This window comes from Populus euphratica, unplaced genomic scaffold, assembly GCF_000495115.2.
Source record: "Populus euphratica unplaced genomic scaffold, PopEup_1.0 scaffold76.1, whole genome shotgun sequence".
NCBI classification, from domain to species: domain Eukaryota; kingdom Viridiplantae; phylum Streptophyta; class Magnoliopsida; order Malpighiales; family Salicaceae; genus Populus; species Populus euphratica.
Window position 1 is genome coordinate 784,875 of NW_011499890.1, and position 22,641 is coordinate 807,515.

At 34.3% G+C, this 22,641-nt stretch overlaps 3 protein-coding genes across 4 annotated transcripts; 1 reads left to right on the top strand and 2 right to left on the bottom strand.

Annotated features, from left to right (window-relative positions):
- Positions 1 to 2,631: 2,631 nt before the first annotated feature.
- LOC105131070 (uncharacterized) lies at positions 2,632 to 3,332 on the top strand. The gene has a single exon (XM_011033843.1). It carries the CDS (start codon positions 2,892 to 2,894, stop codon positions 3,162 to 3,164), a length of 273 nt encoding a protein of 90 aa, XP_011032145.1. The 5' UTR covers positions 2,632 to 2,891; the 3' UTR covers positions 3,165 to 3,332.
- A 7,259-nt stretch (positions 3,333 to 10,591) lies between these two features.
- Positions 10,592 to 11,859, bottom strand: LOC105131071 (Calcium-dependent lipid-binding (CaLB domain) family protein). The gene has a single exon (XM_011033844.1). The coding sequence runs from the start codon at positions 11,755 to 11,757 to the stop codon at positions 10,840 to 10,842; it is 918 nt and encodes a 305-aa protein (XP_011032146.1). The 5' UTR covers positions 11,758 to 11,859; the 3' UTR covers positions 10,592 to 10,839.
- A 4,127-nt stretch (positions 11,860 to 15,986) lies between these two features.
- LOC105131072 (phosphomethylpyrimidine synthase, chloroplastic-like) lies at positions 15,987 to 20,063 on the bottom strand. 2 transcript variants are annotated; one of them, XR_843352.1, is made up of 7 exons: positions 19,887 to 20,063; positions 19,531 to 19,810; positions 19,296 to 19,423; positions 18,012 to 18,838; positions 17,023 to 17,705; positions 16,510 to 16,609; positions 15,987 to 16,364 (listed from the first exon to the last, which is right to left on the bottom strand). XR_843352.1 is itself a non-coding variant. In XM_011033845.1 (6 exons), exons 2-5 carry the CDS (start codon positions 19,806 to 19,808, stop codon positions 17,025 to 17,027), a joined length of 1,914 nt encoding a protein of 637 aa, XP_011032147.1. In that variant the 5' UTR covers positions 19,809 to 19,810; positions 19,887 to 20,063; the 3' UTR covers positions 16,409 to 16,609; positions 17,023 to 17,024. The 2 variants fall into 2 exon arrangements, 1 of the variants encoding a protein (XP_011032147.1); XM_011033845.1 differs by lacking the exon at positions 15,987 to 16,364 and having other exon boundaries at positions 16,409 to 16,609.
- Positions 20,064 to 22,641: the final 2,578 nt, after the last annotated feature.

Here is a 22,641-nt window from a genome sequence, read left to right on the forward strand (position 1 = left end):
AATAATATAATATATTTTTATTTTAAATAAATAATTTTTTTAATAATAAATTATATCTTGAATTTTAACCCTTTCTATTATATAATTTCAGCTCCGCCCCTGTCTTAAACATACTATTTTGTATCTCATAATTCTGCTTTATTGGAATAATCTTGTTTAAATCTAATATTATATAATAATTAAGTAATGATATTTGTGTAATAATACCTATCATAATAGTATTTTTATTCCTCTCTTAAATCACGAATCTTAGCTCATAAAATAATTTATAAATATTTAAACTTTTCATCCCAATAAATAATAAACCGTTGCATTAATCCCCCACGTAGAAATAATAATAATAAAAATAAAAATAAATGAGCGTCTTACTTGACCAAATAAGATATGTTAAGAAGTAAACGCAAGCAAAGTAAAGTAGTTCGTGTATCTTGAGTTAAGAAGCCATCCCAAGTCAGAGTTAGATAACCCGCTCATTCACACAGTAACTTGTGCGACCGCATGGCATTGGCTATTTTATTGTCGATAGAAAAATGGGTTCGACGACAACTTTGAACGATCTCCACTCAATTAGTCATAAATATATCGACATGTGATCTGTTTTCCTCTTTCACTGCTTATTAGATGATAGTTTTTAAATCTAATCTGGTTTAAGATTTGAATTTTTATCAATTAATTTTTTTTTAAAAAAATTAAATAATATCATTTTAATAAAAAAATTAATAGATTACAACCGAGTTTTAACCGGATCTTATCGGGTTAACTCAATCAAGTAGATCTCTAGGTTATCCTACATTTTATTTTATTTTTATAAATTCAACCTAATTCCAACTTAAAATTAGCCAAAATCTAAGTTAATTTATCAGACTAGTTTCAAAACTCAATATTGAATCGATAACTAAATTGCTAGTTGTCGTATGCCTGGTAACAAGCATATCATAATACCGACAAAGTAACATGTTATCATGTGATATGCTTGGTATCAAAATATATTGATAATGTTAAAAATAAATTTTAAAAAATAAAAAATATATTATTTTAATTTATTTTTTAATAAAATACATTAAAAAAAACCTTAATTACAATCCAAAATATTTCAAAAAAAATACATTGAATCATCACTGACCCATCAGTCTATTCTAATAAGAGCAATCCTAGCAAACAGGCCGAGCCTTTGTTACACTCTCTTTGGATCCTGCGTTGATTTCTCCCTCAAGGCAAGATGGTATCCTCCGGGGCTTACGCGGCCCAGCCTCTTAGTGATTTTTATCACAGAATTTGTGAATTTTCTCAATGCTATTTTACTAATCACAGGATCTAAATGATTTTAAAATGAATAGTAAAATAGCATATATTGAGAATCCTTATGAGTGTATTTATAAATATTTAAACTTTTCATCCCAGTAAATAATAAACAGTTGCATTAATCCCCCACGTAGAAATGATAATAATAAAAATAAATGAGCGTCTTACTTGACCAAATAAGATATGTTAAGAAGTAAACGCAAGCAAAGTAAAGTAGTTCGTGTATCTTGAGTTAAGAAGCCATCCCAAGTCAGAGTTAGATAACCCGCTCATTCACACAGTAACTTGTGCGACCGCATGGCATTGGCTATTTTATTGTCGATAGAAAAATGGGTTCGACGACAACTTTGAACGATCTCCACTCAATTAGTCATAAATATATCGACATGTGATCTGTTTTCCTCTTTCACTGCTTATTAGATGATAGTTTTTAAATCTAATCTGGTTTAAGATTTGAATTTTTATCAATTAATTTTTTTTTAAAAAAATTAAATAATATCATTTTAATAAAAAAATTAATAGATTACAACCGAGTTTTAACCGGATCTTATCGGGTTAACTCAATCAAGTAGATCTCTAGGTTATCCTACATTTTATTTTATTTTTATAAATTCAACCTAATTCCAACTTAAAATTAGCCAAAATCTAAGTTAATTTATCAGACTAGTTTCAAAACTCAATATTGAATCGATAACTAAATTGCTAGTTGTCGTATGCCTGGTAACAAGCATATCATAATACCGACAAAGTAACATGTTATCATGTGATATGCTTGGTATCAAAATATATTGATAATGTTAAAAATAAATTTTAAAAAATAAAAAATATATTATTTTAATTTATTTTTTAATAAAATACATTAAAAAAAACCTTAATTACAATCCAAAATATTTCAAAAAAAATACATTGAATCATCACTGACCCATCAGTCTATTCTAATAAGAGCAATCCTAGCAAACAGGCCGAGCCTTTGTTACACTCTCTTTGGATCCTGCGTTGATTTCTCCCTCAAGGCAAGATGGTATCCTCCGGGGCTTACGCGGCCCAGCCTCTTAATCCTATTTTACTAATCACAGGATCTAAATGATTTTAAAATGAATAGTAAAATAGCATATATTGAGAATCCTTATGAGTGTTCCAACAACATTCTCAGGAGGATTATGATAATTACATCAAGTTTGGAGAAATTAAACATTATTAAAGCGTCATTTAAATGATAAGATTGCAATCACGATGGGAAATATCAAGTGACGTGGCAGATTAATGATGGAATACCATTCTGCCACGTGTCAAATCTGTATCCATATCTCCTATTTTTTCTCATCTTCCATTTTTTCTGTCTCTGAGAGAAAATCGCACGCCTATGGAAAGAGGTTGAGGATAAGCCACTTGTGGGGAGCTCGTGCAGGAACCACTTCCCACGACTCCCCATTCCCATCAACGGCTCAGGATTCACTACCCCAGTGGGCAAGAAAAATCTATTACCGTAGTAGCCATACAACATCTTAGTTTCGCTACTATCTTTGCTCCCACATTTTTGAGAAATCAAGAGCAAAACAGGGAGGTACGTGCTCCTGGTAGATAAGATAATGGCTTCTCTTCCCATTGGCTTTGCTTCTCCTTCTGTTAGGGTGTATGCAGCCACTGCAGCAGGAGGAAGCAAAGAGGAGAAGGGGCTTCTTGATTGGATTCTTGGGAGTATGCAAAAGGAAGATCAGTTCTATGAGACTGACCCCATCCTCAAGAAAGTGGAGGAGAAGAACAGCGGTGGCACCACCAGTGGCCGCAGGAACTCTGTTGCTGTGCCTCAGAAGAAGAAGAAGAATGGTGGCTTTGGTGGGCTGTTTGCCAAGAAAGATTAAATTTGTCTGTTAATCTTAATCTGTCTGCATTTGATGATTCTTGAACTCTTGTGTTTCTATCTCTTGTAGGCTGCTTACTCTTTTTGGTCCCTTCTCTTCCATGTCGAAGAGTTATGAATTCATTATTGTTACTTGTAACTGTATGAATTAATTTATTGGTTAATGCAATATAGAAAATCCAATGAACTGAAACTATTTTAACCCCAACACATGAAACTGAAATTTACGAACAAGTAATTGCTGCAGCCAGAACCATTGCTAATAACCTGATAAATGAAGAAGATTAAAGCAACGTCTCAACAGCATTACTTCAAGAAAGTAATTAGAAACTTCAACTCTTTGACATGAGAGCATTACTACATAATTGGCGTCCCCTGGATAGGATTGGGGTCTCCATGACTCCTCTTCCATCACAGCTTCGCCACTGTCTACCAAATACTGCAGAAATTAGTTCCTTTCTGGTTTACCAATGCCTTCCAGGATCATTTTAGCCCAAACCCACAACCACAACCTAGCCATCCTCTCAACCTCTGCTACCAGCACCATCCCCATCAACTATTCACCACCACCACCACCATACACCAAACCACTTGATTGCAGCAGTTCTACAATTTTATGCCACTAATCCGATGCCAAAGCTAGCACGTACCATCTGCCACTTGCATTATACAAATCATGTATTTTCTTACTTTTTTGCAGTAGCAATGAGAATAACCTATCTACAAGCATCCACACTTTACCAGAAACAACAGCATCGTCACTTTCAATGAAGTGAAGGCAGGGGAGAGAGCAGTTCAACATCCATCCGCAAACCTATCATGTTTTGCGTCTTTTTACTGGTTATGCTTGCTCTAGATTCCACAAGTAAAGCTTCATTAGAAACAAACAGAAATTGTCAAGATATGAAATCAAGCTCTTCTAAATTCATTTTGTATGTCCTTCGTTTAGCAGGTAGTGATTCTTGCTGCAGATTTTTTTTTATTAGAATTAATAGAAAATAATTCACTATTACTTCATATGTGGTTCTCCAATTCAAATATTTTGGCTTGCTCATTGCAAATTAAGTCTTGGATTTTCATAGGCTTGATATCCATGATATTGATTTAAACAACTTGATACTAGTTTAGCGAAGAATCTGTCATTGTTGAAGTTGAAACTGAATATGGTGGTGCATTTTGCATCCTTATAAGAACCTTTTCTATTTCGTGGGACGAAATGATTCATTCCAAACAAACTGATGAAGGAGCACATATTTGCTAAAGGCCAAATACAATACAAAATCTGCCACAAACAGACTCCGGAAATGACTTAACCAAGGAAAGGAAAATTGGATTAACTGAACAATCAACTTTCTGAAAAGCTCAATACCTGCAGATTTACTAAAGTTAGTTCATTGCCTGCCACTTGATTATCTTACTCTAACTTCCGCAGTGATATTAATATCTTGAACCAAACTAGAAGAACGGAGGTTGTCTAAACGCAGCCTATGATTCCTCTCTCCCAGATGAAATACACACGCACATGCAACTTGGAAGTAGAAAGTGTGTTCCTGGATGTTGACTTTAGCCCTATTAAACTCAGCATTCCAATCAACAACTGCTCTCTGAACAGAGAACCTTTTTTTCTGGTTGTGTTATACCTCAAGGCTCAAACTCTTTATAGTAACTGCTGTCTATTGGTTTAGCTACCCCATCCTCCGAGGAAAAATAAAAAATTTGTACATGTTGACCAATCATTCCTCACACGCGATCACCTTTACTTCCATGTTTACCTTTACACTAGCTTGTTTATCAATCTTACTGCATGACGGGGCTTGGTTAGGGAAGGCATGGATATGCAAACCTTGTGACAATTGTTTACTTCTCTCCCGTGATACCGATAACCTGATCTTATGGCAATAATCTGCTTGTCATAAAGTTAAATGAAGAATGTAAATTGGCGCATCGTTAAAACTGTTTTCTCTGTTAATGCCTGGCTGAACGGAGAACGTAAATTCATGCAGCTACATCCAACTAGTTATGACAGGATTGATTTTTAGTTGAGTTGTGGACTGAGATTCTTGCAGTACTTTTTTCCATAGCAAAGTTATTCTCTTCTCATTTTCCTAAAGGGTTCCAACAAGAAAATTTAAGACAATATAACTGATGCTGCAACAATAATTTAACTAGGATTTGCAGAAACAGAATTTGACCTCGGCAGAGAAGAAGAGTTAATGAAGTCAATGCAATCTTCTATGGCTTCAGCTATGTGAGTATCACTAGGAGCTACAGATGGTTTTGATCTTCCTGAAGAAGAAACTCCAGGTGAAGATCGCCTCCCTAAACACGCAGCTTTTGCTACCTTCCCGCCAAAATGCTTGAGAAATTTCACTGGTGACACTATTGATCTTTTCAGGAGCCTGAACCCACAAGTTCGACCAGGCCATCTATTCCCAGAACCTGTGTCTCTAGTTGATGGATATTGTGTTCTGTTGGTACCAGTAGGTTTGTATTTCACTTGATTAATCCTTGTTGACATGATTACAGGATTTTTGTGACAGTTTAACACAGAAGAAGAAAATGTACTCCCCCCTGGATTGGAAGTAGTGGTAGGAGGGATGATGTTTAAATATGGAAAATGAAGGTAAGAGAGTGAAAAAATGATAATAATATAAAACAAGAAAACACTAGAACAGAATGAAAAAGGTCATTGTTTTGAGCCTTTTGAGGAGTAAGAAAAGTTGCTGGAAAGGTTATCGGTTGAGAAAGAAAGGCATGATTGCCTGGGAAACTCTTACTTCAATCGAAAGAAACTGAATGTGAAAGGAACCTTGCGAAGCATTCAAATAGCCGAAAATCTAACTTGATTCTTGCAGGTTCTGATCAAAGGGTTCACCGCTCTAGGAGTCCAGGTTGCACTGTCGTAAACTCCATTCCTGTGACGTGCAAGCAGAAAGACTCTAAAATGTTATAGTATACAGCAAAGTGATGGCTTTAAGATCATTGAGGACGTTAGCACCTGTCTTATAAATAAAAGTAGTAGTAGGCAGGTATGATCAGTTTCTCTTTGTTCATTTCTGTACAGGAATTGAGCTCCTACACACATTCTAAATGAATAAACAATAATGTAGATTCGATTCTCTTCATGAAAGGCGCCTGGTGAATCTAGTGATAGAAAAAGCAAGATACTCTTCTTGCAACATTACAAATATAAGATGGCTACATATTGATATTTAGTGGGGACAATGAAACCCAAAGTCTACGTGTGAAAGCATCATCAGGACAGGCATGACTACTGAGCAATATTCATGGAGTAGGACCTTGAAAACTTGTCTTTAAAGACAACACGCCGTACCAGAATTGCATCAATTTACTTGCTCTTTCATGGCGGCCTTGGTCCCCTTAGACTTTCTAAAGTGAACGGTCCATGTTATTTTAATTTAATCTTCTGCTTTCGGAAGGGGGTTCTAGATAAGGCAACCTTTCGGCAGAATTTGCTTGGTGGTTTATCTTGAATGTATAAAATATATAAGAGCTTTTGACTGGAGATTGGCCTTTTTAATGCAGTGCCTTTTCCATATTCAAGATGCTGTTCTTCATTTTGAGACCGCTAAAAACGAAATACACGATCGGAGGTGATGACAATATGCCAAAATGCTATAAATCCGGCTACAGCTTCAAGATACCACCAGCCTAAAAACTTCCAAACACGAAAGCATCAAGAAAGGAAACCCTTCATGTACGTTGAAACAAAAATTGGGTAAGAAAACATACAGATACAAACAATTAACATGACAAAAGATGCATTATGATTGAACTTTAACGAAGACGGATTTTCTTTTAGTCCATGGCATTATGCAGAGACAACAGTATATCTACTTATTTTCATATCTACAGAGAGGCAAATTTAACTGTAAAGTTAAAATAACGTTTCTGCAGTCACTACTTGTTTTGATCTTGCGACTGCAAATGGTAACTTTTCTCATAGAAAAATGTCACTAGCAAAAGCATTCAAATGATACTACCTCAACTGGCCCTTGTTCTGGCAGATGATATAAGCAAAACCTATGGTTACAGTGTCTGAATGATAACAAGGTTCCTAGACTGAGGCCATGAGCAAAAAACACATTTAGCAACACAGGATGAAATATTGACGTGAAATACTTGACTGGGAAATGAATGTTTGACTGCAGAGTAATTACATTGTTTTGAAGGAACATTAACGCGCTCGCATATTTCAACTACTTGAATCCAGCAAACAAAACGAAAAATCAACTAATATGATTGCTCAAGAAAACTTCTGAGAAAAAATCTATAAAAATCGTGAATAGTAGAAATCGACAGGGAAAGATTGGTATCAAATTCCAAATGCAGACAGTATGACAATTTGGATCAGTTGTATTTCGGGCATAAATTGCTTTGTGTTAAGACACCACAGCACGAACCAGAAAAGTTCTGCGAGCAGCAGAGTCAAACCTGCAACGGTTAAGGCTTCATTTCCAAAATGAGCTATTTCATTCAACCCCAGATCCTTTAAAGCCAATGCATAGAAACTGCTAAATACTTCAAAGCTCTCTTCTAATTACAAGATAAAGACTGCTATACAATTATAGACATTCAAAGCTTCTACTTCTACCGCAACCCAAAACTTAAAAGTAAAAGGGATTCACTCTTTCTTGTTCATGACAAGCAAAAACTCCCTGCCATGACTTGAAAAAAAATCCGAAAGTCCCCTGACCTCTTCAGTATCTTCGAAGAGACCAGACTTAGAAAGATCACTATCCGAGTGATCCAACGCCTACTCTTCCAAAGCCCAGCATACAATCTAACCGGAACATTGAGCACAATAGCAAACAAAATATCATCAGCTCCATCAAGATCAATAATGGAAGCTGCATTACGCTGGTCATGCCAGGCAACAGTACTCTTATCTTTCTCTTGAAGTGCAGCAGTTAAAACAATAATGTCATGATTCCAGTAAACGAATTATGTGGAGGCTTGAAGACAATAGATAATGTTGTCCATGTCTGATCATCAAGAACAAGTTTCTCACAATTTAATTCAATCTCACTCGAATAAATATCTATCTGGGAGAAAGCAAAGCGGACATGTTCAGGGGACATCACGGATAACCTGGCGCGTTTTCGTTTCAGCTACGACGACAGTGCAACAGGAGCCAGAATTAAAAATACTTTCTCTCCCGTTCTCACCAAAAATAATTCGAAACTTATGGCTTTTCCATACCTGAAATGGCATATTCACAATACTTTTCTATTTCAAATTAAAATTAAAATGGTTTTTAGAATAGTCCTTCACTTTTCTATAGCACTCTTGCTATGAAAAAAAAATAAAAAAACCCATCTAGCTAGTGGCCAAATGGTAAGGACTTGGGATCAAGAGGTTTGCTCCCTCTGTGTTCTCAGGTTCGAGTTCTTGGTTGCTCATATGATGGCCACTGGAGGCTTACATGGTCGTTAACTTCAGGGCCCGTGGGATTAGTCGTGGTGCGCGCAAGCTGGCCCGGACACCCAGGTTAATCTAAAAAAAAAAAGAAAAGAGATAAGGCAAGGAACACATTTTACCTGTTGTCTGGGTTAGAAAATGCTTTAATAAAGAATAAAACTATAATAAAGCATCAAGATAATGAAATATATCAGCTTCATTCAAGCAATAGCACTTGTTCTTAGTGGCAGAATGCTATCATTGATACCGATTATGAAAATCTGAAAGCTACGATGAAAGGCAAGTAACACATTCTACCACTACCCTTATATTTCCCTCTCTTCTTCGCTTTTCAATAACATTTGGTAAATATTATTTTTTACTTTATTTTTTTCTTTAGTATATATTAAAATAATATATATTCTTATTTATTTTTAATATATAAAACAATCACAAATGCTAAAAATTATTAATTTTAAGCTAAAAAAAATTATAACGAGCTACAACCGGAAGCTAATTTCTGCTATTAGACCTGGGCCCATCTCTTAGCAAAGAGTAAAATCAAGCAGCAACCACGCCTTGCTCGAAGAAAAATATATATATATATTTGGATCAGCTTACAAGTAATTTAATTAATTTTATAAAATCTAAAAATTAATAATTATATAACTATCTAGAAGTTTGAAACACTCAAGCCAGAAATATAATCTTTTATATCAGATAATTTATGCATGAAGATAATCATTTCAATTGTTGGTTGCTGTGGTCGGACTCTATTATGAATTTCTGACCTGCAACTCTAGCTAATTATTCACCGTGATTTCAAGGTCATGTACGGTCGTGTTTAAAGGCAAATTGGTTGAGGTATATCCTTTTTTTATCAATCAAAACATCTTCCCAAATTCTATAAGTTTTTTTCTGGATGTAGATGATGATATCTATACAAATTAATCTTATATAATAAAGAATAAAGAAAGCTAGAAGGTGGTTTTCGAAATTTATGGACTAGTTTAAAAGCAAAGGTTTACACGTAGAGGAAATAGGAGATAAGCCTTGAGCGCACCAGCTCAACATTCTAGGCTTGACTGGATTATTCATTAATAGGCTTTTACCATATGCTCTTCTAAGAGAAGCGATGCATCCAAGTATCCACCCCGAAGCATGAAAGGGTACTCGATACCTGTGCTCCACGTCTTGTTTTCTTTTAATACAAGAAAACACCACAACTTACAAGTTAAAACATTCTAATCAACATTATTCCTGGAACACACCTTGTCTGGGCTCCAGCATCTTCAACTCCCCACAGGTTACATTCACAGCTTTCTCCAGCTGCTCGCAGGTATCTTCAGCATGCAGAACCTCACTAAATCGCCTACGAAAAACACTTAGGCTTTGTTTGTTAGTCTCACAAATCCTATAACCATTAGCTTCTGACTACTCCATAAGATGAAAGGTTCCGAGCAATAGATGCAAAGCTAAGGCCTGCAGGCAGAAGAGTGTCACCAATTGCCAATTCACAACAATCCGTCTTCTTTGTACAGTAGAGATGGTTTAACTTATCAATTTCGCCCCCCGTTTGAAATTGCAGCGCTACTGCAAAGATTGGCCAAAATTACCTCACTCTCAAACACCCCTTAATCCCATATCACACAGCCATATTAACATATTGTGCGGCGTGTATATCACAAAGCCACATCAATTTAGTCCACACCGATAAACTCCACAGTCCACACATAAATAAGTAAATGATAATCTCAAGTCATTGCCATTCAATGTAATCTATACTCCCACCGAGCTCAGCACACCAACAAGCATCTCACACGAAATCGTCTTAAAAAACGCGACAAGGTAGAAATCATGAAGGAAACTTGAACACCAAACAAACAAAGAGGTCAAAAAGCTGACAACAGAATAAGCAAATGATAATCTTAAGTTCCCCCATCATACTCTAATCATTCACTATTTATACTCCAGCAAACAATCAATGGAGTACCCACGTGTATAAGCTAGCTAATTCAAATTAAGACTTCAAACAAAGAAGCAAGCATAGAACCAAACATCCATTACAAAAGTAAGAGAAACAGACACACTAGATAAGAAATAATTGAAGCACAACGAAAGACTGAGTTCAGCATATAGCAGTTATGATAATTTTGTGCATGTACATACAAAAGTATATCCATCAGTCAAAGCCACAATGCGAGTATAAAAAGCTCAAATATAACTTCACACACGCACACAGTCTATCTATTCCTTCAATATTCGCGACGATAATCATGGTAGCTGTGACTCTCCTTATCAGTAGCAGCTTTCTCTTTCTCGTAGTTACTCCCTTCTTCCAAACTTAACCCTCCCATTGCCCCACTGATAAGGGACCCACTACCTTTCCCATGTGAATAATCGACGGGAGCCGACGGTCCACTTGGCACACCATAATTGGACGTCTTTTGGAACAATCCCGGCGGCGGCGGCTTGTGATCGTAGGGCGATGGTGATGATTGGGCAGATAGATCAACTGGAGCAGAAGGCCCACCTGGCAAGCTGTAACTGGATGCTCGATTGTAGAGAGGTCGGGGTGGTTGTGGAGGATAATAGGCAGGGTAGTAACCGTACGGATCGGCGAAGCCGTATGGAGATGGAGCGTATTCCCTGTAGTCACGTGCAGGAGGTGCGGGGGGAGGAGGAGGGGCAGGGGCAGGGTTGTAATAATGACTGTAATTAGGGGCAGTATGGTAATCCTGCACTGGCGGAGGCAAAGGCCGTTCTTTCACCTCTAGTTTCACCCGGACTTTACCCTGTGGACGACCAGAGGGACGCAGGAGCTCGAGCGTGCGGACTTCGCAGGACAGCGACTCATCCGAGGCGATGAGATTACTCAGTGGGAATTTCACGGTGCCTACGAGAGGTTGGGGGGTTTCCGATGGCTTGGAGTGGAAGATCTCGAGGGTGAGGACTGAATCGTAGATCTGGCGAGTTATGGGGAGAGTAAATCGTTCGTTCCAGACTGGGCGAGTTGAGAGTGAGTCGTCAGCGTGAGTTGCGAGTCGGTGGTCCGAGTTGTCGAGATAGAAGGTTGCGTATGGTTTGAGATCGCCGTTTCGCCAATTAACGTTTTTGAGGTGTTTAGCTGAGATTATAGTGATCTCGAGATCGTAAGACTTCGAGGAAGCCATGAGATTTTTCCTTGCTGGTGGTTGTTGCTGCTAAAGGGAGGAAGGAGCACGAAAAGATAAGAAAATAAAAGAGCACTACTTCGGCAGTGGCTAATGATTTTTTCGTCATGCTCAGTGATGCAGGTCCACCTAACTGAGGCGCTGATTGGTAGCGTGTTTGGAATGGGACCCTTTAAAAAATTAAATTTTATTTATATTTTGTATTATTTTAATATAAAAAATTATTATTTTAATATATTTTTAAATAAAAAAATACTTTAATAAATAACCGATTGCATTTTCAAACGACCTCTACATCAAATCTTAAAGCATCCAACATTGTGCATTTTTATTTTTTTCTTTCTATCATTATTAAAATTTAATTATATATTTTAAATTAATTTTTATAAAATAAATAAATAATTGTATGTAATAAATCTTCTTCGGTTATAAATAATTGTATGTAATAAATCTTCTTCACTTTAATATATGTAGTATTGAATTTTCTTATTGCAAGATTGCCAGAAAAAACCTCCCTTCGATGATGTAAAGTGTGTTTGGTATTATGATAGTGGTTATGGTTGTGGTTTAAAAAAAATTATTTTATAAAAAGTACTTTTAATTAAAGTTGGTTTGAAAAAAATAGGTGTTTTGGAGAGAGAGAGAGGGGGGGGGAGAGAGAGTATCCACACAGTGAACAGTGCAAGAGAATTGCATTGTTTACTATTTGTAAGTGAACAATGCAATTCTCTTACACTGTTCATGTAATTGTACTATTCAATAAATAGTGCAATTGCGTAAACAGTGAAAAAAACAAATAATTCTTACTTTTTAAATTCTGCGTTGAAAGATATGGGATCCAGTGAATAGTATACCTTCATTTTTTCTAACTAAACAGCTGCAATTGTGTTTTAAATAAAAACACAGTCGTAGCCGCAGCCACAGAGCTAAACGGGCTCGCAGTAACAGGGGTTCAATCTAAAGACACCATCATCTACCTTGAATTTTGTGTCAAATGTAGTTTTTTTTTTTACTCATTTTTCTCCTCTTCTTGAATTTTTACCATCTCTGCAAAATTTCAGAATAGCCCTTGCAATTGTTTTTTCCTTTACATTTGATCTATATATTTTTTTTATCATTAATTTTTTAAATAAACTATAAAATTATAAATACTTTTTAATTTCATTCCCCTACTATTTTTTAATTTATAAATAATCTTTTAAATTATAAATATTTTAAAATTTTACCACTTATAATTTTTTTAATCTTTCAAATTTAAGCCTTGTTCTTTTGCTTTTGTAATTTTTTTTATTGATATTTTTCTATTAACTTCATTGACTTCTAGATTGAGCTCAAAACCAAAATTTTATGAGTAAGAGTTTTATATTTGAGACTAGGTTTATAGGATTTGCCTGAGTACACTAGTTTTTTTTTTTTTTAAGGTGATGTTTTTTTTCGGTTTGCCTATCATTATCTTTTAATTTCACCCCGTGTCAGTTTTTAATCCCTCAATGATTCATGAAAATACATATATTTTTTAATTTTACCTCTTGATATTTTTTAATTTTTCATATTTGATTCTTATTTTTTAAGTACTATTTATTTTATTTGTCTTCATTTTTAAAATTATTCTCTTTTTTTAAATTTCATTACCCTTGGATTTTTTTTCTCGTTTCTTTCTTTGGAATATTTTTTTAATAATATTTTTTCATTGGCTTCATCCTTCAAAATTAAATTGATTAATAATTAAGCTTCTTGATTTAATCCAGGTCCAATAATTCCACGAGTTACAACTTTTAAAGATTAGTCAAATTTAGAAGGTTTGTCCTAGAGTTTTTAAACTCGACCTGGTGATTGACTTGGCCCAAGGCGCAAGTTTTGGGTTTTGACTAGGTCATTAGGTTGGCCAAGTCAATTATGATTTTTTTTTTAAATCAAAACAACATCATTTTAGTTAAAAAAATAAAAGTTAACAGGTTACAGCTAGGTTTTTAACCGGGTCTTACCAGGTTAACCGAGTCACCCTAGGTTTTAACTTTCTCTATTTTTTCTTTAACACAACCTAGTTTCAGCCCTGGTTCAACTTTGTCGAAGTTTTTTTTAAGACAATGTTTTCTTATTTTTTTTACTTCTTTGTTTTTTGTTTTGTTTTGTTGTTTGCTTTATGTTGAGTTACCTCCTATGATATATTTTTTTTTTCAATTTAACTCTTTGATATTTTTTAATCTATAAATAGTCTATCAAATTATAAATATTTTTCACTTTTAACCTTTATGATGTTTTATGATGTTTTAATATTTAAAGTCTGGTTCTCATTTTGTTTATGCTCATTTTCATTATTCTTTTAAAATTCCATCCTTTTTGCACTTTTTCCTGTTAAATTGTATCCTCATTTTATTTGTTATTGTTTTTGTAGAATTTTTGTATTAATATATTTTCATCAATTTTATCATTCAAAATTAAATTTGTTAAGAATTGAATTTCTTAATTGAATTTGAGACCAAAATTTAATGGATTGTGGATTTTAAAGATTAAATTAGGTTTAAAAAATTCACCCAGGTATGCATGCTTTTTTTTCTTTTTTTAAATGGTGTTTTCTAATTTTTTATTCTTTTTTGGTGTTTTTTTCTTATTTTTTCTGAGTTAGCTCTCTACAGTCTTTTTCAATTTCACCTACTATTTTTTAATTTATAAATAATCTATCAAATTATAAATATTTTTTAGTTTTACTCCTATGATTTTTTATCTTTCAAATCTGTTTCTTATTTTATTAATTATTATTTAATTTTTTTTGTGATCATTTTATTTTTTTTTCAAAAAAATCATCCTCCTTGCATTTTTTTTGTTGAATTTTATCTTTTTTTTTGTTTTTATTTTTTTATTTTGTAAGTTTTTTTTTTCACAACTTCATCTTTTAAAATTAAATGTGTTAATAATTGAGCTTTTTTATTAGACCCAAGTCTAAAATTTACTAGCTGTAAGTTTTAGAAATTAGACCAAGTTTAAGAAATTTGTGAAGGTTTATTTGTTTTTTTTAAGCTATTTTTTATGTGTTAATAATTGAGCTTTTTTATTAGACCCAAGTCTAAAATTTACTAGCTGTAAGTTTTAGAAATTAGACCAAGTTTAAGAAATTTGTGAAGGTTTATTTGTTTTTTTAAAGCTATTGTTTTCTTATTTTTTACTATTTTATTATATTTTGTTTGCCCTTTATAATGTTTTCTAATTTCATCCTTGTTATTTTTTAATCTATAAATAATATATCAAATTATAAATATTTTTTAATTTCACCCCCTATAATTTTCTTAATTTTTTTGAATTTAGTATTTATTTTTCTAATTGCTATTCATTTTATTTGAAATTATTTTTAAAATTATTTTTAAAATTATTTTTTCTTAAATTTCATCTTAGGTTTTTTCTCTCAAATTTGATTCTTTATTATTTTATTTTTTAGGTTTTTGCAAGTTTTTTTTATTAGTATTTTTTCAAAAAAGTTATTATTTAAAATTATATTGATTGAGAGTTAAATTTCTTCATTAAACTTAAATAAAAAACATAACAAGTTGCAAGTTTTACATTTTAAAAAATTTATCTCAGTTTACAAGGCTCAAGGTTTTTTCTTGTACTTTTTTTAATTGTTTTTTTACCCATTTATTTATTGTTTTTACATTTTTATTTTCGTATTATTTAAATTGTTAATTAAACCAGGAACAGATTTTTTTTACTCTAGCAACAGGCCGAGGTGCAGATAACAAATCTAATATTTTCTAAAACAGCTAAATCATTATGAAATGACTATTTATCCCTCTATTTTAGGATGTAATATTCATATATATTAGAACATTAAAGTCAAGTAAATGGCTGATAATATAAAATTTTGCGTACGATTTTTAAATTATTATTTACATTATTTCTCATGTTAATTTTAGAGATTTTTATCTATATTAAATATTTTAAAATTTTCTATTTAAAAGATAAGGCAACAAAGTTAGTTTAGTCATTCCATAAAATTATGGAGTGCGATAATAACAGGAGAGGAAATAGCTGCTATCTAATAATACTTCACAAGAAATAAAGGCTAAATACGAAATAAAGGGTAAATACAATTCGAAGTTTTAAACCATTAAGGAGGGCTGCTTTTCGCCCTCTCTATGAGGGCAAAAACGTACAAGACGTTTTTCTACCAATCGTTACAGGGGGAGAGAGAGAGAGAGAGAGAGAGAAGGCCATGACTAATAACCAAATTACAGTTCCATTAGTTATCAAATCTACTCTTATATTTTCGAATCAATGATATTTGAGTAACTTTCAAGGATCTTGTCACTGATTCATGTAGAAACTTGGGAGAATTTTTATTTTTTATATTATTGGTTGAAGATTGAAAATAGCTACCCTTAGCAACCCATCGAAGTGATAAGCCTGGGCTTGATGATGAATCCGCACACATGGATCAGCTAGCCCGAGCCATGGAAGGAAGGTGCCTCCCTGTTCAAGAAAAAAAAACGACAGAAAAAAATGCACACTCCCTACGCAGGCATTATCCTGTTCAGGTTCAAAGGGACTTTCTCAGCCTGGCCAGCTGCCTCCTCTAGCCAGATGGCCAGTTTTGAAGCAGGACGCAGGCACCCCTGGTGCTTTCTTTCGTTAACAGAATATACAAGGATGAAACTTTAATGGAGAATGTAACAACTGCATTTTATTACTGCAACACACATGGAGCAAAACAAACATAAATGTCTCCAGGCTACCAAACACAATAAACCATCAACTTACCTCCTCCTTAAAAGCTAAGACCAATCATTGCTGTTCTTGACAAGCTAGGATGCATCAGAACTGCAAGGATGTTTAGAGAAACTCCCAATATTTATGCTTCCTGCAAGAAAATTCCGTAACTTCTTAGTGAAAAAGGTTTGCGTATTCCAGGTATGAGCAGTTATGAGTAAAGGAACTGGCTAGGTTATTATCGACAGGCCATGTATTAGCAGCACAAGCATGAACAATATTCAAACACAACGTGTTTTATGCAAGTATAGTCCTTCAATTAGTAGCATTCATGACCGTTTACAGCAAATGTCAATTGAATTTTGATCGCAGGTTGGCCACATGTGCAGCATTCGTTGCTAGCAATTGCCTGAGGGGAGTCATTCCCCCCATGGATAGAGGGTATGTTCTCGTATTACAGAAGCACTTTGTTTACTTTGACTATATTTCACAATGAAGACTTGCGATTCAAACATATTTTACCTGTACTTTGATGCACCTTTTAGTATTTATACAAAAACTCACCTTCACCTCTCAGATGAACTGATGTAGCTTGCTGGCAGGTAAATTTCTCCACCAACTTCACCATGTTGTTCTCCGCTTATAGTTTTCCTAGCAGCCAGGAACTCAGCACTCATGGCATCCATCCCATGTTGCACAGCTTCTTCCGCACTACCATAACCATGCTCCTCTGCATACTTTCGAATATCCTCTGTTATCTTCATAGAGCAGAATTTAGGCCCACACATGGAGCAAAAATGTGCCACTTTTGCACCTTCTGATGGGAGGGTTTCATCATGGAAGGACATGGCCGTCATGGGGTCCAATGATAGAGCAAACTGATCCATCCATCGGAACTCAAATCTAGCCTTGCTTAAAGCATCATCCCAGGCTTGAGCATGGGGGTGACCTTTTGCCAAATCAGCAGCATGAGCAGATATCTTGTATGCTATAACCCCAGTCTTCACATCATCTCTATTTGGCAGTCCAAGGTGCTCCTTTGGTGTGACATAACAGAGAAGTGCAGTGCCAAGAGCCCCAATATTGGCAGCGCCAATAGCAGAGGTGATGTGGTCATATCCAGGTGCAATGTCAGTTGTTAGAGGTCCAAGAGTATAGAAAGGAGCTTCATTGCACCACTCTAGCTGTTTTTGCATGTTCTCAGGAATCTTGTGCATTGGAATATGTCCAGGCCCTTCATTCATAACCTGAAAAAGCACATGAAAATGTAGGTCACATATTAAAATCAAAAGAAAGCACTTAATCTTTCAGAGTGTAGCATGGCTGGAAAAACAAATAAAAATCTTGGGCATCTATCAGTGTCATCTCTGGCTTGATAGTTCAAAGCATCAAAGCCACTATTATTTACACCAAGTACACAAGAAGATTTGAAAACTAAATAGTGTACCACTTAACCAGTAAACATGAAGTGTAGACTTCGAAAAAAATTTCCGCCGTTGCAGACAATACACGAGGCTTAGAGGTTCTAATATATATACTGGCAAACTAATTACCTGTACATCCTTTTCCCATGCTCTACGAGTCAGTTCCCCTTGAGTTAAAAGCTCTGCGAATTGGGCAGTGTCATTGGCATCATATATGGAACCAGGCCTCAGTCCATCGCCAATTGACAGGGCCACATCATATTGGTTGCATATGTCAAGAATATCATCCCAGTGCTCATAGGCAAAGTTCTCCTTGTGATAAGTTAAGCACCACTTCGCATGGATTGATCCTCCTCGTGAAACAATTCCTGTCATGCGCTTTGCAGTTAAAGGGATGTACCGCAGCAGAACCCCAGCATGAATTGTGAAATAATCTACACCCTGCTCGGCTTGTTCAATCAGGGTGTCTCTGAAGACTTCCCAACTAAGATTTTCAGCAATTCCATTTACTTTCTCAAGTGCTTGATAGATAGGCACAGTACCTACTGGCACAGCAGAGTTACGTAAGATCCACTCCCGGGTCTCGTGAATGTGGCGACCAGTGGAAAGATCCATAACAGTATCAGCACCCCACATAGTTGCCCATTGAACCTTATAAACTTCTTCCTCAATAGAGCTCGCAACAGCAGAATTTCCAATATTTGCATTAACTTTAACCAAAAAATTTCTTCCAACAATCATCGGTTCCAGCTCCAAGTGCTTCTTGTTTGAAGGGATAATTGCCCTCCCACGTGCAACCTCTGACCTCACAAACTCCGGATCAAGCTTTTCACGAGCAGCACAGTACAGCATTTCCTCGGTTATAATTCCCTGCTTCGCATAATACATCTGAGTGTACCTTGGTGTACCTAGCTTCTCCCGCCTGTCAACCCATTCTTTACGAAGCTTAGGAAGTCCTGAAGATACAACATCATTCATTTACACTAGCTGATTGAGTTGATGATAAAGGTCAATCTTGCTTGCCCAGGAAAACTACCATGACAAGACACACACACACACACAAAAAAAGAAGAAGAAGCTGGCACTAGAAAACAACATAACCCAAGCAACAGTAGATTAAAACCAGTCTAAATGAGAGGGAGCAAAAGGGGGGCCAGAGCCAAGTTTAAATGAAGTTCAAAATCCCCCTTCTAAATTGAGACTTTTCAAGTAAGTTCTGATGTAATTAATGGCCACCCCAAAATAAAAATGTAACATTTTGGCCCTCCCAAACAGCAGATTCTGGATTCTTCCGCTGTCTAAAGTCCAAATTTGTTAAGTGCCAAAAAAATTCAGTAAATTAGTAGTAAAGGTAAGGAAGGTGATTAACAGAAACTTGAAAGATAGACAAGACAAGCTGCATAAGCTGCATACCTACGCGGGGACTGATGTTTTGAGGACCACTGGTATCGTAGTTATCAAAACCTGGTTCATCGCCGGACAAATGGACTCGCCGGAACGGAACTTTTAGTAAATGACCGGATTCTTCATGTTTAACTTCCCTGAAATCAAACCAAATAAGAAGTGACAAAAGCCAGTTCGGATGACCAACGACACGTCGTCTAAGCAAAAGACCATATCTTTAAGTAGTAGATTGTGAAAAAATTACCTGTATTCTTTGGTGCTCTTTGGAAAACACTGTTCAAAAGAAGGAAGAGGAAGAAAGTCAGGAGAAGAAGGATCGACTGTGTGCTTCTTTCGGTTAGTTGTTGTTGGTGGATCAAATGTGAGAGTAGCTCTGGCTCCTGACGCTATAGAGTGAGCGCAAAACTCCTTCTTGCATGCAGCACTTGAATTAACAAATCCAAGTGGCAAGCAGGCAATGGTATTGCCATTCTTGGTTACAGCTGAGGATGTCAAGATAGCAGTGGCTTGGACAGACGCCATTTCTAGGCAGAACTCGAGATAACAAATTCAGCAGAGAAATCGAAATCTGAAATTGCAAGAAAGAGAGAGAAGCTGAACCTGATGGAAAATGAGGGCTTATCTCTTTCGTATCAGCGAGCGAGCGGTTGAAAGAGAGACAGAGAGAGAACCGATAAAAAGAGAGAGCTGGCACGTTGATTTGGGCTTCTTTTATAGGGAGGAGGGGATTGATGCGGTTAGGAGGTAACTAAGGAGGTGAAAAGGTCGCTTACGTGGATTTTGAATATCTATTACGTGGCGTTCTCCTCCCTCCCTGTTCTGCAGTAACTGAATCTCCGTCACCTTCTCGCCCCCGTTTTGGGAGTGCGCAAAAATAGAGTTTATATATATATATATATTCACTGATGACAGCTGTCTATATGATTTAAAAAAAATTCAAAGTTTTATGCTTGAAATCATTTTACCCAGTGATTTTTTTTTCTTTAAAAGGCTTTTTGTTGCAGACTCCCTATTACTTTCTAGGCCTCCTTTGTTTCTTAAAAAATATTTTTAAAAAAGTTAATTTTTTTGAAAAATAAATTATTTTTAATATTTATTAATATTATAAAAAATACTTTTTAATATTTAATTATGTTATAAATAATAACTTAAAAAATAATTTATTAATATTTTTGTGAAGTTTATTAAAATAATAAGTAATAAATTTTACAAATTAAAAATTTAAATGAAAATGAAATTTTAAAAAATTTAATTTTATAAATTATTTTAAATAAAATAAATAATAATTACAATTATAGAGATCAAATCTAATAGATAAAAAATTAAAAAAAATAATAATAATTAAAATTTTATAAATTATGTCAAATAAATTAAATAACAAACAAAAGAATAAGGATTATATTTTAATATAATTAATAAATAATATAATTTTTTATTTTTTTTATAATTTTTAAAAAATATTTGAAGTTCAAAATAAAAAAATATTTTTTTAAAAACTAAACTAATTTTTTTAATTAAAAAATATTTTTTATTGGTTAAATTTTCTAACAAACATAAAAAATATTTAAAAAATACTTTTTACAAAAGTACTTTCCGTATTGAATCTTCACCTACTCTTAGAACTCTCAATGTGTTTTTTTATTATGGGAAAAAGTAAGGAGTGACGTTATGGCAACCATTAAATATTATCTAAGTGTATTTTATAGGACTCATTATTGTTGATTCGTTTTAAAAAGAAGTTAAAATAAAAAATTTAAATAAAAATTAAATAATTTCTCCTTTGTATGATATTATTTTTAAGTATTTACAATAAATTATATATAAAAAAGAAACACAGTGATTGATTAGAAATATAAAATGACTCTTAACAAGTACATTAAAAACATCCATTACACAAACCCTTTCATCATTTATTGAAATTATTTTTTTATTATTTTAATCTTAATTTCATATTATTTAATGTTGATGTGAAGCAAATGTCATATTTTGGTAAATAAGTTTAGAAACAAGCTATTTAAAGAAATTCTCAATTTTATTACAGATTTTTTTTATCCGTAGTTTCTTTTTCAGTACAAAATACAAAGACAAACAAGGTATTTTTTTCTTCCTTATCATCTTACTCCATTTATGCCACTTTCCTATTTAAGGTGGCATTTAATATGGGGATTATAAGATATCCTTCTAAGATATGATTACTGGAAATATAATTTTTAAGTTTAGTTGAAAAAGAAAATTCCCAATAATATACCTTCAAGAAATTTAAACAAATCCATTATTTTATACCTAAAGCTTGAAGTATCTAATTTTACAATTAAAAAAAAAATCACGCCCACAAGCACACGCATATTATATCAATTGTAATTACCAAATAAAATAATTTATTTATTTACAGATCACATAACATGCAATTTCTTAAAAGATTACCGGAAGATTCAATTGCACCGTATACTACACCATTTAATTAATCCATGGTATCACTGCTAGGTGCATGAAAATCATTTTAGTCATTGAATTTTTTATTTTTCATATTTAATCCCTGTAGATTTAAGAGTTTACTTTTCAGTCCCGAAACTTTATTTTTCTTTGTCTTTTAATCCTTAGGCTGAATATTAGAGAAATTTACCTTTGTTGTAATGTATCATAAACATCTTGGATCTGGTACAAACACTCACAGTAAGGGGCATCTCCTCAATAGAGAGTTAAAGCAGCATCCTCATTGCTGCCCAAATAATCTCTCTTGTACAAGAATGTTTTCAAAACACCCTATTTAGAAGGAAAAAGAACACTCTAGATTGGCACTCCCATCAATTAATTAGATTATTATTGTTTGAATGTGAATAAAGTAGATCATAGAACAGGAAGAAAGTTACTCCTTTCGATAATGAAGGAGAGAAGAAGAAACAAATGAATGATTTTTTTTCTTTTTTAGCAATAAAAGGCTACCATTCCTTGTCATAATTTCAAGAGGCAAGGTATCGAAGCAGAAAAGCTTCTGTTTTGAAACTTGCAAGCGAGCTGCTTCAAATTCCAAAGCCTCTGTCAAGTTACAGCCAGGACGCGAAACCAAGTATTGGATTTTAGCCAATAACCATTTCATTGTACGGGGTGCTGGTCCTGTCCCGTAAAATTATCACAAGAAAGTACCACTACTCTTGGTCCGACGTTCGGAAGCATACAGCCTAAGCCAAATCTATGGCACTGGCAATTATATTCAGGCCTTGCACATGAATAGTACAGAGGCGTGGGGTCCTCAAGACTCAGGTATATTCCTGTAGGAAGAGAGGGAAGGTCAGTCATTTTTCCTGAGAGCAACGCTGATATTTTAGACTCATGAAAATATCAATGTGATGAGTCG

Excerpts from the sequence above, each read along its gene's own strand:
- LOC105131071 (XM_011033844.1), bottom strand. The coding sequence starts at position 11,757 with ATGGCTTCCTCGAAGTCTTACGATCTCGAGATCACTATAATCTCAGCT.
- LOC105131070 (XM_011033843.1), top strand. The coding sequence starts at position 2,892 with ATGGCTTCTCTTCCCATTGGCTTTGCTTCTCCTTCTGTTAGGGTGTAT.
- LOC105131072 (XM_011033845.1), bottom strand. The coding sequence starts at position 19,808 with ATGGCGTCTGTCCAAGCCACTGCTATCTTGACATCCTCAGCTGTAACC. Across the intron at positions 19,424-19,530 it reads AAGAGCACCAAAGAATACAG|GGAAGTTAAACATGAAGAAT; the intron begins GTAATTTTTTCA and ends GTTTGATTTCAG. Across the intron at positions 17,706-18,011 it reads CATGGGAAAAGGATGTACAG|GTTATGAATGAAGGGCCTGG; the intron begins GTAATTAGTTTG and ends GTGCTTTTTCAG.